The sequence below is a fragment of the Orbicella franksi genome, chromosome 13 (genome assembly GCF_964199315.1).
Source record: "Orbicella franksi chromosome 13, jaOrbFran1.1, whole genome shotgun sequence".
NCBI classification, from domain to species: Eukaryota; Metazoa; Cnidaria; class Anthozoa; order Scleractinia; family Merulinidae; genus Orbicella; species Orbicella franksi.
The window spans coordinates 22,796,328-22,811,832 of record NC_138157.1 but is presented as its reverse complement, the minus strand read 5'-3'; the positions used below and the strand labels follow the sequence as shown (position 1 = coordinate 22,811,832).

Genomic DNA, 15,505 nt, shown 5'->3' with positions numbered 1-15,505 from the left:
TTTTGTTTCGGAAGTAAATAATAATGTTTTCTTTGATGAAGCTTAAGAGGTTTACACTTGAAAGGTGCAGGTTATGGGTTAACTGAGTGTGGTTTTAATTTATTTTCATATTCAGCCATATTGTCCTTCTTAGTCAGAGCAGGAAATGCAGTTTCTTAGGCATGTTATTATGCGGTGACAAGCCTGTTGAGAAATTGTAGTGAAACATTTTAACAATGAAGCATGGTTGTACTGAATTTGCACTATGAGACATACTATAAATCCTTGAATTAGCGCCCCCCTCAAATAAGCGCCCCCTTCGAATGTGCCCCTCCTATTGGCCGAAATTTAAAATAAACGCTCCCCTCCAATAAGCGCTCCTCTCCCCTCCTCCCATTTTGTAGACGAGTAATGAGACAACAAAGGATCTAATACTACATGATGTAGTATTAGATTTGTACGTTGTTTCAGTTTGTGAACACATTAAGTGAGCACGTTGAACACGTTAAGAACTAACCGTGCTGCGATTTAAACTTTAGGATCAGCTTTTTGTGTGGATAAACAGCTTATGTTGTTGCTAACACGCAGATGATGTATTAAAAAAATGATCATGTTAGGCCACGATTTGGGAAAATTAAATAAGCGCCCCCCTCGAATAAGCACCCCCTGTCTTCTTCTAAATAAGCGCCCCGGATGTAAATTCAAGGATTTATGGTACACATAAAGTTTTGTTTCTAACAATGTTCTGTCTGTGAATGCTAACATGAAGTGGCGTCAGAGGTTAATAAGAAACCTTTTCTTAATCCAGGGATTCAGCATACACTGGTTGGTTGCTCTGCTACTCCCGGCACTAGATCATTTATTGCAGTTAAAATGTGCCATCTTTTTTTTTGATCACATAGTCAGTTCTCTTGACACATGTCACACATTTTGATAAAATGAACACTACTTATTAAACATAGTTGTTTTATCTCACCAGGTATCCTGATGAGTTAGCTTGGCAAATTAATGTTACTAAGAAATTTATCAGAAAATCTTCATGCATGGACAAGTTTCACAATTTTCTGGTTCAGGAAACAGAAACGGTAACATGTATTGAAAGAAACTTGAAAATTTCTGTTATTTCATGTGGATCTAGTTACTCAAGCTGAACCCTGTGAAGTTTGTGTCCATAAGCATAATTTTAGTTCACTGTGGGTTGTGCATGTACTTGTTGGTAATAAATGGAAATTCTTTTGACACATCGACTAGGGACATTCTACTAAAAGGGTATATAAACTAAGAGCATGTGTGAATCTGGGAAGGAAAGACAACTGTCTTCACATATATGCTTGGCTATCAATGGCCCGGGGGCCCTGGTGGAGGGTAAGTCTCCCATCAAGGACCATTTTTTCCACAATTCATATTCAGGTCATAAGTTAAGATTATTGTTATCCTGTCAAAAACTACTATGAGTCACACCTTTACTGCACAACTCGTAGCTGTAATTTTTGTTGTTGTGTTTTTACTGACAGGGAAACATCAGTCGTCAAGAGGCTGTCAGTATGATTCCTCCTTTACTTTTAGATGTCAAACCAGGTCAAAAGGTCGGTGATTAAGGTGGCTCAAAACAGTTTCCAGCGCTTAGATTTTGATGGGTTGTTATAACCGCTCTTTTTCACTTGATGCTACAATCATGGTATCATAAAACTGCCCAATCATTCATGCACATGTTGTTATCATTTTTGTGACACAATAGGTTACCGTAGCAACGGCATGACCTCCTAAAAACACCATTAATTACAGCTTTAGGGGCTTTTAATTCAAAAACGGCATGTTGAAATTTTTTTATATTATCAACTTTTGATAAGCATTATAAGATGCAACTTTTGGCAAAGTTTAAAAAACTTCTGTAGGTAGGGTTCAAAACCAACCTAAATTTTTGAAAAACCCCACCTACAGAATTTTTTTAAACTTTGCCAATGACGTGACACTGTACAAGTCATGGAAATGGTTTTCAGATAATTCAGTTCTATGTGCAAACATGGTTTGTGGTAAATTTACAACTGTATTGTTTATAGATACTGGATGCTTGTGCTGCTCCTGGTTCCAAAACTGTTCAACTTATTGAACTTCTTCATGGCGAGGAATCATCAGGAATACCTGGTAACTTACTTTTGATTTACACATTGTATTCTGTGTCAAATGAACTACTAACAGTAAACCTTTATATCAAAATCACATTCAGCAAGAGTTGGACACAACCATAAATCAACTTTAAAGTTCTTTTAAAGGGTGGTGTTTCTCTTCATGTGAAAAAGCAACAAAATGCAGTTCACAAGAGCTATATTCAGGACTACAGAAGATGTCAAATAATGAGATTGTTAGCTCTACTATCCTCTCCTTTTAAATTGAGAAGATTTCTTCTGTAAAGATCCTAACTTTTTGTTGCGTCCGACAGAATGCAGTTCTAATCGCATAATGCAGAAAAATTCAAGATCTATTAATCTGGGGCCACCAATTTGGTCCCCCCAAAAAATTCTAAAGAGGCAAATGACATCATGTCCATGTTTTGAGTGCTGCGCAATATTGCGGACTTTGGAGTGACGAGGAAGCTTATTGTGGACTGTGGCGGATACTGAAGTTGTTTATTTAAAGTTCGAAGGCAGTGTTATTGGCATTTAAAAACCTTGAAGACATGTCTTCACGAAATGTGTGCAACTTTTCGAGGTAGCTTATTGAAGAGTGTAACAGATAAGTCGTTTATTTGAAGTTCGAAGTCAGTGTTAATGGCATTTAAAACCTTGCAGACATGTCTTAACGAAATGTGCACAACTTTTCGTGCCAACAGAAAGCTGTAGTTTGGCTGCATGTTGTGTACCCTCTTCTCTTCGACCAAAACCAACGCTGCTTCCTGCTGAATAAATCAAAGGGGGAAATGAGTTTATGTGCGCAAACTATGTAACATAAATGCAACAAAAGTATTTACATAGGAAAATAGTTCAACTCCCACAGGGTTGCTTTGGTACACCAACATGTCCTCCGTTTCATTGTTTCGGAAGTGAAAATGCCCTGTAGCTGTTACCCCAAAGCCAAGACGGTAAAAAATTTCTCTGCATATCTTGCATAAGAAAAATTGCTGTGACCAGAATCTTGGCGAGAGTCTTTGCATATTTACCGTCTTTCATTTTCCAGATTCTGGACTTTTATCTATTGAATGGTTTTGAATTTTATTTTTATCTATTTTGAATGGCACGACACTGAAAACCAGCAATAAAGCATGCACTAGGGACTGCAGACTGCGCACTGCAGACTACAGACTATGGACTGGGTATAAAACACAGACCTAGGTATAAAATGCGGACTAAGCATTCTGGACTGGGCATAAAACACGCGTGGACTCAGGTATAAAATGGGTCTGTGGACTAAATGCAGCCTCGTGACTGCAGTCCATGTTTTTTACTGACCGGTCCTAACTAGTATTACACAACACATGTATAAACAAGAACAAACCCTCTCGTATGCAGTTGCTTTGCGATCAATTCATTTGTTTTTGCCCCTGCTGAAGGGAGACCAATTTCACGCCTACCTAACAGCTCAGGCACAAAATGCTTTCCCTAGAATTTTTGTTTTTTTATCAATTCATTTGTTTTTGCCCCTGCTGAAGGGAGACCAATTTCACGCCTACCTAACAGCTCAGAAACAAAATGCTGTCCCTAGAATATTTTTTTTTAATATACCAAGCCTGCTTTGCAATCAATTCATTTGTTTTCACCCCTGCTGAAGGGAGACCAATTTCATGCCTACCTAACAGCTCAGGCACAAAATGCTTTCCCTATAATTTTCCTTTTTTTAACATACCAAGCCTGCTTTGCGATCAATTCATTTGTTTTCGCCCCTGCTGAAGGGAGACCAATTTCATGCCTACCTAACAGCTCAGGCACAAAAATATGCTGTCCCTAGAATTTTTGGTTTTTTTTTTAACATATCAAGCCTACCAAAACTCGAATGCACTCTTTAATCTACGATTACTACTAGTAGATACAAGTATAGTTCTTGGTATTAAGGTAGTTTTGAGCAGTTGCTATATTCTTGTTCAGAAGCAAATTGTATATTGGATTACTTGAATGGCTTTGAGAACCAGTATGAATACCATTTTCTAATACCCTGAAATTGTAACTGTTGATTAACTTATTTTACATGTTTGAGGTAAAGCTTCCTTGTCTTAGTTCATCCATTGTTTTTTTTTTGTTTCACGTCATTGTTTAAATATTCTTTTTAGATGGGCTTGTAGTAGCCAATGAACTTCAGAACAGAAGATGTTATATGCTGGTTCATCAAAGCAAAAGGCTTCACAGTCCTTGTTGTTTGATTACAAACCATGATGCTGCTCTCTTCCCTGCCATGTTTATAAAAGGAGTAAGTTGTCTTGTCTAGTGAATCAGAAATATATATTCATATTGAGTGAATTTTAGTTTGTTTCTTGGGTTTTTTTCCATTTCCTATGAGGGAATTTCATAGAAATCTGCTGTTCAGTTAAATCAAAATTTGATTTTCATTTTTAAGAGAATACCATGCTAACCAAGGGCCCCAACATAGAACATTCTGGAGACATTCACTATTCCATCACATTACATGGTATGATGTCTACAGTATGTTTATGAAATTGATAAGTTTCCTACCCAGCAGTAGGTGAAGAAGAAGAGGGATGGAGAATTCTAATATCAAAGTGCTCCAGCAAAAGTACTTCGACTCAGCCTTCATGCGCTTTACTACCCAGCGCTACACAACCAACTGGCAATTGTTGGAGATTGGCAACATGATGGGCTGCGTCATCTCTCCACTCTTGTTCATCATGTGTATGGAGATGCTGTTACGGGGAGCCAAAGATGCAACTGAGGGGGAGATAGTGGATGGAGGCATAGTGCTACCACCAATGAAAGCGTTTATGGACGATGTTACAACTCTCACTGAATCCAGGACTGAGACAGAGCTCCTCCTTCAGTGCCTGAATGAGCTTTTTGCATGGTGCCGTATGAAAGCCAAGCCCAAGAAATGCCGCAGTCTCTCCATCGTGCCAGGACAAGTCAAAGAAATCCACTTCTCCATTGGTGGCGACCAGATTCCAACCGTTAAAGAGCAACCTGTAAAGAGTCTTGCCCGGTGGTGTAGCATCCCACTTACTGACCGCCATCGCGGTACCGAAATTGAGAAAACGGCAAAGGAAGGTTTAATAGCCATCAATGAGACAGATCTCCCTGGAAAGCTGAAGGCATGGATTTTCCAGCATGGCCTCCTTCCTCGTCTGCTTTGGCCACTACAGATTTACGAGGTAACACTCACTCATGTTGAGGCAATCCAACGGCACGTCAGCAAATGCCTCAGAAAATGGCTAGGGGTCCCTCCCAGCTTTACAACTGTCAGGCTGTACAGCCGCTCGGCAAAGGTACAGCTACCACTTTCTTCCATTGTGGATGAATTTAAGGCTGGCAAGGTGCGTCTCCACATGATGCTCCGGGATTCGCCTGACCAAATATTCCGCGAGGTACAACCCGTGATGAAATCTGGCCGGAAATGGACTGCTGAACAGGCCATAGCTGAAGCAGAAGCCAGCCTTCGAACTAAGGACATCGTAGGTGCGGTGCAAGATAGTAGAGCTGGTCTGGGTAATAACGTACATCGCTGGTTCTCTGCGCAGGGTCCAAAAGGCCGTCGTGAGATGGTCATCGAGGAGGTACGCGCCATCGACAAAGAAAGAAGATCAGCTACAGCAGCTGGGTTCGCTAAACAGTGTGCTTGGTCGTGCTGGGAAGAGGCAGAACAGAGAAAACTCAGCTGGCCCACCCTTGCCCAGATGGAGCCACTGAGGATCAGCTTCCTACTGAGGTCTACGTACGACCTCCTTCCTATGCCTACAAACCTCAAACAGTGGGGTATTATCGACGACGACATTTGCCGCGCATGCAACCAAACGCGTGCCACTCTAGAGCATGTGTTAACGGCTTGCAATAAGTCACTTCAGAAGTACACCTGGAGGCACAACAAAGTGTTGTGGGTTATAGCCGAAGCCACACAGGACCAATGCGCCAGCACTAATAAGGCACCAGTTAAGGAGGTAACAAATCAAGGCATCAAGTTCCACAGGGAAGGTGAGCAGCCCCAACCAGCCACTGTGAAGAGAGCGAAACAGTCGAGGCTACTTAAGGGTGCCCAAGACTGGCAAATGCTGGCTGATCTATCTAAAGCCCTGCATTTTCCATGTCACATTGCCATCACAACTGTGCGCCCAGACATCGTAATCTGGTCTGACTCCCGTAAATGCGTACATCTGGTCGAACTAACTGTGCCTTGGGAAGGGAACTTTGACTTTGCTAACGAACGCAAGAGAACCCGTTACAAGCCTCTCCATGCTAGCTGTAAAGATCGTGGCTGGGCCTGCAGTGTTATACCCGTCGAAGTCGGTTGCCACGGCTTCATTCCAAGATCAACCAGGTCCTTCCTGTCAAACATCGGACTCCCAAAGAAAGCTCTCCGAGCAACAATCAAGGCTCTTCAAGAAGAAGTTGAGGCAGCATCCAACTGGATCTGGCAGTCATCGCGCAGTGCCTAAATCTGATCTTATTAAACTGCATCCAGTAAAGCTCTCTGCTGCCTGGACTCTCCTTGTGCATACACCACACGCTTGCGGCTATTACGCCTGACCAGGTATCACCCAGTGGCATCTGCCGCTGGTGGCACCAGGAACTGTAGTCCCATTGCTAGCTGCCAAAACTACCATAGTTCCTGGTCAACGGCTGACAAGGGTGATGCCTAGCAGTTGGCAGTTAAAGCCTCTGTATGAATTCCTTGTGAAATCCCCAGGGGAGGGGTACTGCCATATATGGGCTATATAGGTATGTGCCGCTGTGAAGGGTATGGTTTTCAAGCAGTTTACTCTAGGATAGGGTATATAAGTTAGAGCATTTGGGTCTAGAATAGGGTATTATTTTTCATGAAACTGACCAGTTGGTGGAAGATTTTATCTAGACTAAGGAAACCAGGAATTGCCACTCAAAAATATAAAAAAATGAAATCGGCAACTTTAAATTTTTGCTACACATTCTCAACAGCATCGATAGATGACTATCATAAAACCCTACTGGATATAACTGTCAAAAGTCTGGATTCAGACAGAAATTGGTGGTTTTAATACTGATTACTCTAATATAGGGGAGCAAAATTCAGCTGAACTAGCTTTGGTATAGGCTAAGGGTTCCAGGGTCCCAGCCACACATCCCCACCCAGAAATTCCTAAAGTAACCCCCACCCCCTGGGTGAAATCCTGCAAAAAGACATGAAATCCATATGATCATTCTTATTCATCCAGTCAGAACTGTATCTCAAGCTCAAGTTAACACTTCGAATGATTACATATCTGTAATAAGTTGTATTTTTCACTGACTGAGGTATGAAATAAGTGGAAAATGTTTTCTCACACACCGCTGGGGCCTGGGCTCCAGGGATTGTTTTTTGAGTCACGTGCTCAGTGTTGTTGGTCAGTTGTTTTTTTTTTTTGCTGTTCGCCATTGCTGTTGAATATTTCAGAGCCCCAGTTCTCACCCAACCCTTCGTTTGAGTTGATAACATACACTCTCAATAAGCTAGGTAGATATTCTTTATTAAGATTGTCAGCATAGAGTCTTACTAAGCTTACAGTCATGTATATCTGTTTTTTCATATTACTCTGTTTTTGCCTACATTTTGTATAATGTTAGGCTGACTTGGTTTGAGAAATAAAAGAGTCAGTTGGTGGCTGTCAGCTTGACAATGGCTCTCTGAGGTGTGTGAGAAATTGTTATGTCGCCATCAGGGTAAAGTTAATCCTATAGCTTATAAACACACACAGAGTGAAGTTTGACTTAAGGTGTCATTTCCAGACACATCTTGGGAAGCTATTTTGATCATAGACATTTTCTTTAATATACATGAAGCTCTACATGCAAATTCAATGTAATAATTTGCCATTATCTTATTGTTTCTCTTTTCTCTTCTCTTGGCATTTTTGTACTGTAACTTTGAATGTAAAAAATGGAATGAACAATTTTCCAGTCAAATACAATACATGTACAAAATTGAGAAACATATGCCCCAGGTGAAGGTGTTGCCATTTGGATGTTGAACACAAAGTTACTTTTTTTACAATTCGTATTTAGTTGCAACAGCTTTGTGTGATATGTTTCTTTCAATTAGGAAGATGATAAGAAGATTCCTTTAATATTTGACAGAATCCTCTGTGATGTCCCATGTAGGTCAGTTGCTATAAATATCTTAAGTACTGGTTTATCTTGTTTTACCAAATGCAATGCTTTAACACAAGGAATGCAAATGTACTACTAACATTTCTTGATATTAATCATTGCACCTGGAATTGCTTTCTTTTGTAGTGGAGATGGTACCCTTAGAAAGAATCCAGTGATCTGGAGGAAGTGGAATCCACAGCTTGGCTTAAGTTTATTCAGGTTGTGTATTTTTTATATATGTCACACAAAGAAAACATGATAATGTGATGATTGACTGTATAGTGTGTTGCCTTTCTTGATCAAAGAATAATTTTGGTACATTCCCAGCTAATGCTAAAGTTATGACAGAGAAAATAGATGTTGAACAGATCTTGGATCACATGAACATATGGTGTGACCAGGCCCAGTAATGTCACTACTTAAACCATTTGGAATGCACTGTAACCCAACGACTGACAGACAGACGGCCAGACAAAAATAGATGGAACAACATTTCTTCTTTGGTTTTGTTTTAAACAAGTGCAGCATTCTCTAAGTTTTGTTTGTTTGTGTGGAGAACTGATCAGACCCACTTTTATTTATTCAGACATTCTGTGTCAATTGATAACTAGATTGGATGCTGGGCTGGTGGTGGTGAGAATGACGCACACCTCTCACCAATAGGGAGTTTAAGAAACCAGGATGTGACACGGACGACAATGTTGCTTAAAAACTGATTTTATATTTTACGTATGAATCTTGGGATACACTGAAGTCATTTTCCTTTGTTTCTCAGTGTCAAAACTACCACGAACCTGAATCTGGGACAGGGCAAAGCATTTGAAATAAAAATAAAGAAATTAGCGGCCATGGTTCACATTCTCCAGACAATGCAGATTTGGTTATAATTCTATATATTTTTTACCCTAATAATTATGTAACATGTGTGTGATTTTTCCTCCTTTCAGGTCTTACTCATTATGTAAAGAGCCCAGTTGAGCTGGTTTCTACTTTTAGTTTGCTGTTTAAGGTGATTTCCGCAGAACACTCAAGCAATAATGGCAAAAATTTACCTAAAAAAAAAACTTTACCAAAAAAACCTCATAGCATGGTAATATTTTGAATACAGTTGAAAAGACCTTATTGAGACTTTAGCTCTCAAGCTGACTATGCGAGGGGAAATTGAATTTGAAGTTATCCATATCTCAATTAAAACAGACATGTCGCGTTAGTTAAAAACGTTTGGGAGGCGCGGTGGCCTCATGGTTAGTGCGCTCGTCTCCGGATCGTGCGGTCCGGGTTCGAGCCCTGGCCGGGGACATTGTGTTGTGTTCTTGGGCAAGACACTTTACTCTCACAGTGCCTCTCTCCACCCAGGTGTAAAAATGGGTACCGGCGAACTTAATGCTGGGGGTAACCCTGCGATGGACTAGCATCCCATCCAGGGGGGAGTAGAAATACTCCTAGTCGCTTCATGCTACAGAAACCGGGATAAGCTCCGGCCTGATGGGCCACTTGGCTCGCATGCAGACTTAACCTTAGGCATTCTTACGAGGTTTGACATTAACTTTCTCGAGAATGCTTGAGAATTTAAGTGCAGGGTCACTTAGAGAAATGAACTAAAGTGAGTTGTTTTAAATAGTATTCCAAAAGTTACCGTGCTATGAGTAGATTTTTAGTAAATAATTTTTGTACTTATTGCTTGAACTATGAGCGGAATCCATCTTAATTATTTTTAATGAACTAAGCAGGTTTGTATTTTCAGCTATTTCGTTTTCTTTTCAGGATCCAGTTGCGCATTTTAGCACGTGCAGTAGAAATGTTAGCCACTGGAGGTCGCATAGTCTATTCCACTTGTACTCTTAATCCAGTAGAAGATGAGGCAGTCATTTGTACTTTACTTCAGAAAGCTGAAGGTATAATGTGAACTCAATTACTGTTACATGAAAGAATGTCTTAGTATACTTGTCCAGGTTTCCTTGCTAGTTGTAAAACAAGTGAGACTATTGGTAACAGAAGTGTCTTGTCAGATAGCTGCTGAAAAATTCACTCAGTCATTAATTAGTCACATGACGTCTGATAAATTATCTGTTAGTTTGTCAGTTAGTTTACTATGTTAAAGAGTCCATGTTGATTATAATTTTAAAACGTAGTATGTGAAAATAAGGAACTTAGTGTGGCATAAACATCAGCTATCAATTTTCTGAAGTTTAAAAAAGCCTGCTGTAACTGGCTGTGACAAGTGTTGGCCTTTGTTTCACTTCTGACATCATCAGCTTTGACCAAAATTAGTATCAGTTATCAGGGTTGTTATTAGAAGCCGGGACCTGGGTACCAGCACCTGTCTACTTTGAAAGGAGTACCTGGCTTCTTTAAGTAGGTCAAGTAGAAAGTTAAAAAAAATACACTTCAGCCTCAAATAAAAATTAACTGTTCTTTGTGAGTTGAATATTACCTTTGAAAACCCTTTTTTGTCAATTACCTTGCATCCTTTTCTTTTGCGAGAAAAGTGCCTTTTGGCAGTTGCACTTTGCGTTCATCGGGTCTTTCTCCTGTGAAGTGCCTTTGCTGTTACACAACTCTTGCAAGTGACATGCCGCATGTTTGTAAGCACGTGCATTCTCACAATTCTGTGCATTAAAACGGTCAAATTCAACATGGCAAGCAAACGCAGATCTCAAGGCATCCTGGATAAATTTTTTCAGTTCTGTCCAAAAGGTCAAAAGGTTTGTTTTTAGTAATTTAATACATTTGAAGTTTTACATGCCAGTATATCAGTAACAGTAGCTTACATAAGCACTATTTTTCATTAATTATTTGATCACAGCACATTGCATTGAACCTGAACATGAAATTTACACATAACACAATTGCTTTATTTGAATAGCCTATAAAGAGCTAAATGTTTCTCAACACAGGCTTAAAAATCATTTTTCTGTCTGCTGAATAGGCAAACATAAATTCAGGACTTATGGGCTGTGCTAAAACTAAAAGCGCCAGAGAATAAAACCAAAATGGAATGCGTAACGCATTACTTTTAGCGAGTGATTGCTTTATGTCTAGCACTGTTTAATTCTAGTAGAATTGTGTAAATGAGGACTAATGACAAAATGAGAATTTCCCTCTCAGAATCAAGGAAAATGCATTCCTGGGAGTTCTCTTTTTCAAAATTTTCACCCAGACTCCACCTAGGTACTTGGGCCTTTGGCCCTCAACTAATTCAGGTACCTGCCTACTTTATACCAGATGCCCTTCTACAGTAGAACCTCGATTATCCGGACTCGTTGGGACTAGACAAAATGGTCCGGATAATCGAGGGTCCAGATAATTGAAAATATGAATATCAATGAAGAACAAAACTGTTTAAATAAAGGAACATTTAATCATGAAACAACACTTTTACAAATCGTTTGGAAAACAATATGGTCTACTGTATATCTTGAACCACTCAACTCTGAGCTAATCAGAACTCATCCGAGTGTTCTTCATTAGTTATGACACATGTGAGTGCTGCTTTTGCTCTTTAAAAGCAAAACAAACTCTCTTTTGACTGTACTTTTCAATGCTATAGTGTTAAAAAGAATATTGCTATGGATCTTGATCATGACTAATAAACATTCATGACAAAATTGGGACTAGAGAAAAAGTCCAGATGATCTAGAAATCCGGATAATTGAGGTACAGATAATTGAGGTTCGACTGTACTTGAAAAATTAATGAAAATCCTGAGTTACACCTAAGTTCTGTAGGAGAAAAAGATATTTCCAATTATACCCAGATCCAAGTTATTGGGTCAATGCATTAGCTTGATATAGTCATCAAATTAATTTTAATGTTGAGTTTAGATAGGAGTCCATCCATTTCACAAGAACAATCATGTTTAAATCTCTAATTCTCATCACTGAATGATGAGAGAACTAAACGTGTGTAATGTTGAACAACACAGAGTGATAAGTTTGTTCCCAGGCCCCTATTCTATTTTAGTACCTAAAAAACTAACATCAAATTTCGTGCTAATCCTGGGTTAGCTTAATCGGCCTTTGAACAACCCAGCCCAGGCTATAAGGTATTCCACAGGGTTGAACCTCTGTACGTTACAGAATGTTGCAAGAACTGAAGTGCAGAAATATCAAGGAATCGCTCTATGAATAAGAATAATTTTGTAATGGACAGCTGTTAGTAATTTTATGTCTCGTATGATTTCTTATAATTGCTCTGTCTGTAAGATGTTGTGATCAGATATATCCATTAGCTTTTATCTAGTGCTAGATCAGATATATCCATTAGCTTTTATCTAGTGCAAGAAACACTAGACAGAGTAATGACTTAAACATTCCACGTTGCCGACTGGCTACCGGACAAAGATCATTTGCATATCGCGGAGCAAAAATCTGGAATGAGCGGAGTGATGATTTGAAAAGTTTACCCTCTGTGAAAGCTTTTAAGGGACACTTGATCAAACATATTTTAAATGTTAATAATGAAAATAATCGAGGCCTTATGTGCCACGAGGCACAAAGAAGCTAAGTGAAGTGAAGTGAATGTAAATAATATTCAATTTTAGACTTTGTAAATTTTTAAATCTTTAATACTGTAATTAATGTTAGACTCCTTTCCCATTTTGTTTATTCATTTTAATTGACATATTTTTATCTTTTTTATTCCTTTTGTAACTGAAAAGCCCCTTTGGGGAGTTGCAAATAAAGTATGTATGTATGTTTGTATGGATGTGCATTTTTAGACTTTCCCAGACCTGATACAGAGCATGTAATATCATTATAGTGTAAATAATACTTCATTAGGAAAATTAATATGTGATTTTAGTCAATATTAAATGGAAAATCTGTGCAGCAATATATATGAATTATATTCTTTTAATATTTATCAACTGCATAGTGATTAATGTCGGTGGTATTTTCTACCCTTTGAACAGCCCATTTCTCAAAAGTCCTGGTAGTTGTCAGTCCTGAAAAGCTGTTTTTGTTTGCCATTTTTACATTCAAGATTGAGATATTAATAGTTTTAAGGTTAAAACAGTAAAAATATCAGGAAAGAAAACAGAATTTTGGGCGTAAGCCCACATTACTATCCTTAGATGTAGATCCTAAAATATGGCTTTAGGTCTGTAGAGCTCTATTTGACCTTAGTGTTCAACAAAATGTGCTGACTTTTGTATATGGTCCTGTATAATTGAGGATTAAGGATCGAGATTGAGGATATATTGTTGTGTGTTTTAGGTGCAGTAGAACTTGTTGATATCTCATCACATCTTCCAAACTTGAAGAGATCCCCAGGCTTAAAGACTTGGAAGGTAATTAATAAAATCTTTTTGCACCTGTGGACCTGCTGTGACCAGCAGGCACCCTTGCCCTATACAGTATAGATTATTCTTCAGGGGAATGAACTATGAATTACAGCAGCTGGTTTGGGTATAGTGGCATAATTTCAACTACAAACCAAAGACACATTGAGCTGTTTCGTGTTAGTGACAGTTCTTACTTCTCTAGTGCACATCCCTGGCCGCAAGAAAAAAAGCCATAAAACAGCCATAATTTGTTCACCAATGATTGGGCATTTGTTTGGTAGCACAGCTCCTGGTCGTGAGCAGAGGCCCGTTGCTTAGAAAATTTGGTAACTCATCACACTAAAAGATTTTGGTTGTCATGTGATTGTCCATCTATCCGTCTGTATGCCACTTCATGTAAATCAATGTAAAATGTCACACTCTGCAACAACCTCATTCATGGGGTTTTTCCCTGAAAGATCGGGAGGGCGGGTTTACAGCGTACATCTGTGATATTGAGCATCCATGTTATGTTCAATTGACACCTGTCAAAACAAGGTATCCACTGACCTGTAACATGTGACCATCAGGCTCATGTTTTTAGAGCCCATTGTGGTCCTGTGTTTTTTTTGAAGTTGGCTACTGCCCATGTACAAGTTTTTGATTGGATCACAGGCTCAAGATAATTGTTAACTTATTGTAATCAGGAACTCTGCTTTTGGGCTTGGCTAAATCTATATATTGCCAGTTAATATGGCATCAACTTAAAGAGAGTGGTAGTATTGAGTCATCAAAGAAGAAGTTCTGATAAATGCTGGAAACCATTGTGAGCAGCAGTTGGTCAAGTGACCAATAATTTCTTAACTTTTGCTACAACTATGTGAATTTCAGACTGAACTGGAAAGAACTTGTTCTAAATAGTCAGAACACCAATTTCCAGACCAATGCAGTGCGAGGTTGAGATTCAACAAGAATTTGAATATTGTAAAAATAAGAAGGTTTAGTATTGTAGCGAGGAAGCTTTGCCCTCCAGAAACATTTCCCATTGTTAATCATAGTGAAAGGAAGTGGAAAACAACTACAGCATGACTGGCAAAGCATCGTCTTCCCATACAAATCCTTTTAATTTCTAAGGCCCATAGGAATTCCCTCTTATACGATATAAACCTGAAAATTTGCATGTAAGCTTATTTGTAAATTTATTTCTGATAACATTATGCATTTCCAGTGAATAAATCATTAAATTCTTGAAAACCACGTCACATGACCAGCTGTTGCAAATGGCCTATTGTAGTATTGTAACCTTAAGAGGAAGGGTAGTATTGATCAGTCAAAGTAAAAGTGCTGAAAAAATCCTGGAAACTGTTGTTAATCACCTTAAGTCAAATGCTTGTATTAAGGAGTGATATCAGTAGGATGTGAGCCCACCACCTAAGGTTAGATCGACATTGATCTTCTAAGTCAACTGAGCTGCAAGACAAGCTGTAAATTAGGGAATTGATTCTTCGGTTATTAATAACTTGTAAAATTCCTTCTGAACATTATTAATAGCCCTTGAAATGAATTCCAACCCCTTAAGGCAAAGAAACATTCTTTTGACCTTGATGGGGTCAGTCTCACTCTACTGACTTTAACGCTATAAGATCAGAAAAAAAGTCTGCTGTACTATGTGGGGCTTTGGCTATAACATACCAGTTATTGGCAAATTAGCTTACCAAGAGTGAGCTCCATGTAAATAAATTTTTGCATATTTGTTAAAAATAATAATATTAATGTTTGGTTTTGCAGGTAATGACAAGAGATATGAAAATTGTTGATAATTGTGATCCTGGGACTGAATACTTTTCAAAAAACTTCAAACCAGAAATGCTGGCTCCACCAGAAGAGGTTGTGAACAGATTACATGTAGAAAGATGGTATGCATAACTTAATGATTAGATATATGTAGTTTAAAATGTATTTTGAGGTCAGAATGATTTTAACCTAAATTAATTTGTTTTCAACC

The 15,505-nt window shown here is 38.8% G+C and overlaps 1 protein-coding gene across 3 annotated transcripts in view; it reads left to right on the top strand.

Annotated features, from left to right (window-relative positions):
• Positions 1-15,505, top strand: part of LOC145465862 (RNA cytosine-C(5)-methyltransferase NSUN2-like) — a 46,885-nt gene that overhangs the window by 11,846 nt on the left and 19,534 nt on the right. For all 3 annotated transcript variants that reach the window (XM_081449619.1, XM_081449620.1, XM_081449621.1), the window contains 9 exons: positions 959-1,064; positions 1,494-1,565; positions 2,040-2,124; positions 4,241-4,377; positions 8,188-8,246; positions 8,382-8,456; positions 10,002-10,132; positions 13,454-13,527; positions 15,289-15,416. In XM_081449619.1, coding sequence (XP_081305745.1) covers positions 959-1,064; positions 1,494-1,565; positions 2,040-2,124; positions 4,241-4,377; positions 8,188-8,246; positions 8,382-8,456; positions 10,002-10,132; positions 13,454-13,527; positions 15,289-15,416 — 867 coding nt within the window. The remainder of the gene's footprint in view (positions 1-958; positions 1,065-1,493; positions 1,566-2,039; positions 2,125-4,240; positions 4,378-8,187; positions 8,247-8,381; positions 8,457-10,001; positions 10,133-13,453; positions 13,528-15,288; positions 15,417-15,505) is intronic.